This window comes from Myotis davidii, unplaced genomic scaffold, assembly GCF_000327345.1.
Source record: "Myotis davidii unplaced genomic scaffold, ASM32734v1 scaffold431, whole genome shotgun sequence".
NCBI lineage: Eukaryota > Metazoa > Chordata > Mammalia > Chiroptera > Vespertilionidae > Myotis > Myotis davidii.
The window spans coordinates 11820-15069 of NW_006282878.1; the positions used below are offsets into that span (position 1 = coordinate 11820).

At 55.5% G+C, this 3250-nt stretch overlaps 1 protein-coding gene across 1 annotated transcript in view; it reads right to left on the bottom strand.

The window, feature by feature from the left end:
- Window positions 1-1802: 1802 nt before the first annotated feature.
- Window positions 1803-3250, bottom strand: part of LOC102770128 (zinc finger protein 304) — a 12693-nt gene continuing 11245 nt past the window's right edge. Inside the window, exon 5 of the mRNA XM_015561704.1 lies at window positions 1803-3217. Coding sequence (XP_015417190.1) covers window positions 2937-3217 — 281 coding nt within the window. The 3' untranslated portion in view covers window positions 1803-2936. The remainder of the gene's footprint in view (window positions 3218-3250) is intronic.

A 3250-nucleotide genomic window follows, 5' to 3' on the forward strand; every position in this document is an offset into this window, starting at 1 on the left:
TTGTCTCCAAATGTGATTATCCTATATAACAAAAGGCTAATATGCAAATCAACTGAAGGGTGGAATGACTGGTCGCTATGATGCGCACTGACCACCGGGGGCAGACGTTCAGCGCAGGAGCTGCCCCCTGGTGGTCAGTGTGCTCCCACAGGGGGAGCGCTGCTCAGCCAGAAGCTGGGCTCACGGTTGGCGAGCCTCTCCCGCCTCAGTGGCAGCGCTAAGGATGTCCAACTGCTGGCTTAGGCCAGCTCCCCATAGGGAATGGACATCCCTCGAGGGCTCCTGGACTGCGAGAGGGCGCAGATGGGGCTGAGGGAGCCCTTCTCCCCTGCTGAGTGCATGAATCTCGTGCACCAGGCCTCTAGTTTTTAATACTTCTAAAATATTGCACATTAACAGCTTGGAGGGAAAGGTAAAAACGATATTTAAAAAGTTGGAAGAAGGTAAAAAAGAATAGGTAAAAAAGAATATTTTACTGATCTACAAATATTCAACGAGCACTTAGGGTTTCAGGCACAACAGTAGTGCATGGCCCACACCAGGCACAGGGCTGCCTGTACTGACACTGTCAGGATGCCCTCAATACCCTGTGTTTGGTTTTTTACAATACATTACAAGAAGTCAGAAGTTAGAGCTATTATTTTTTCTCTCCCTGCAACTGGCAATTAAATCGCTTAGTGGCAACACCAGCTCAAAACCTCATCTGCACAAAGAGCCGTGGGGATGTGCCTTATGGGCTGTCTCTCCTGCGGGTGGGGCTGAGGAAGAGCAAAAGCGGGGACTAAGGAAGTGCTTGCTTTTCATACCCAGGAAAGGAAAAGCCTGTTTTCTGGCCCAATTCCATAGTTGTGAATAAGAAACCAAGATGAGAGGTAACTTCGGATGACCTCTGAAAGCCAGCAGCAGCCACAGCCTCATTCCGGTAACTCGGCTTCTGAAAATCAGCACATCTTTGATAGTCACGAACTTCTAAAATCCAGCCAATGAGCGCTCAGGCCCCAACAGACAGCCAATCAGTGACAGCCCAGGATCCTAGGCCAAACCACATGCTGCCAAATATCCTCCAGGTAAAAGGAGAAATGACAAGGGGAACTTTAAAAAGCATAAATATTCTGGACTAGATGAAAATAAAAATGGTACCTGCAGCCCCTGCTGTCCTTCAGTGGGTGGATGGATGAACTGTGCACATTCGTGCAATGGAATTTATTCAGGGGTAACACACACAGATACTCACAGCAGCTTTATTGGTAACAGCCCAAAACTGGAAGCAACCAAATATCCACTAGCAGCTGAGTGGACAGAAAGCAACCGCAGTCTCTCCATACAACGGAACAGCACCCAACAATACAGCTGAATAAGCCACTGGTGCATGTAACAGGATGGGTTAGTCTGAAAACAATTATGATCAATGGAAAAAGCCAGAGCCCCGCTCCCCACGGAGCATAAAAATCTAGAAAACGCTTGCTGCTGTTTGCATATCGTGGGGAAGGGGTTTGAAAGGACGGGGAGGAAGGGCCCTAACGGAGCCCCTTGTGCTTTGCTGGGCACGCTCACTGTCGTGACTCCCGTCATGGCTCCTCAGGCGTGTCACACTCCTCGTATGTGCAGTCTTTCCATGTCAATCACACGTCGATAGAAAACACACGTATTCGCCCTCCCTCTTGCCAGGTCACATCTGCCAGCTATTCTGGTGCTACCATATCCCTGGCCCCATGATTTAAAGGGGGAGCCCTGAAGCGAGGAATGAGTCCATTCATGTCCAGGTCACACACAGGCATACGGTGCCCTTTTGTCAGCTCCGACACGGGCATTGTAGACGACCCCTTTATAACAGACACACAACCTCTCGTTTCCAGTCAGCCCGGCGCCGTGGTCTAAGCATCGCTACACAAGCATGACTCGCACCTTGCCCTGCAGGCCTTCCAGGCGCTGACACCTGCCCAGGTTCCTGAACACCGGGGACTGGCTCCCGCAGATCCAGGGGACAGAAGGCCCCCAAACGTGCCGGGGAGGATGGGGCGTCTCCTACGAAAAAGGGACCCAACTCACGGCACTTCCAGAAGCACTGGCGGTTTCTCAGCATGAACTCTGGCCTCCAGAGAGCCTGGACGTCCAGGCCGCAGGATCAGGCACACACACGACCGTCTCAGTCATTTCCCCGCAAGCCTCAGACAGTAATGCAGACCAGGCCCAACTGGACTGAGGTCTGTCCTCTGCCCTCCTGCTGTCCCTTCTCAGGCACATGAAGTTGGTGCCAACAAAGGTGTTCCTCCCTCGTGTTGGCAGAACCCAGGCTCCTCTCAATCGATGTCCCACCGGGAGCAGGCCCTCCCGGAGTCGGAGTCGCCATGACGCCCCGCAGGCCTGCACCGCCGGGGACCGGAGCTGCGGGCAGCAGTTCCACTGGTGGGGGATTGGAAGAGGACCAATGCCTTAGCGTCCAGGCTGCTTGAAGGAAGCCTGTGTGGGAATGCCCAGCAGACTCCCGCTCAGATCCTGTGGCCAGAGCTCGACCACGTCCTCTCAGAACCCGTCAGGGGAAGTGAGGACCTTCCATGGCTCGGAACCCGCGGATCCCCGCCAGGGAATGAGGGCGTGTGCAGGGGTCTGCCTTCCCTGAGCTACTGGAGCGACTGACACGCAGGGGGACCGACAGCTGGAGGCAGCGATGGCTTCTGCCAAAGGCACTGGCACTGACAAAACCGTCAAGAGCTCTAGACAGCTCGGAAAGTGCAGCGTCGCTCATGGAGACGCCCAGCTCACGGTGCTCAGGGGAGTGTCCCAGGTGGGCGCACGCCATATGAGGCTCGCCTGCAGGCCGTGCAACCTGGGTGCCAGGTGCTCACAGAGCTCCCTCCGGTGTGAGGCTGAGGACGAACACGGAGAGGCTCATACCCCGCATTCACAGGCCCTTCTCCAGTGTGAGCCTCCCGGGGCTACACCAGTCTCAGCGATGCGGCCAAAGGGCCCCCAAAACTGCCGCGGTCGTGAGGTCTCGCGCCAGCGTGAACCTTCTGGTGCCGAGCCAGGTGGGAGCTCCTGCTGTAGGCTTTCCCGCACTCGCCACACACGTAAGGCTTTTCTCCAGTGTGAACCCGCTGGTGCAGGATGAGGCTGGAGTTGCGGCTGAAGAACTTCCCACACTCGCCGCACGCGTACGGCCTCGCTCCCGTGTGTGCCTTCTGGTGCTGGACCAGGTGGGAGCTGCTGATGTAGGCTTTGCCGCACTCGCCGCACACGTACGGCCGCG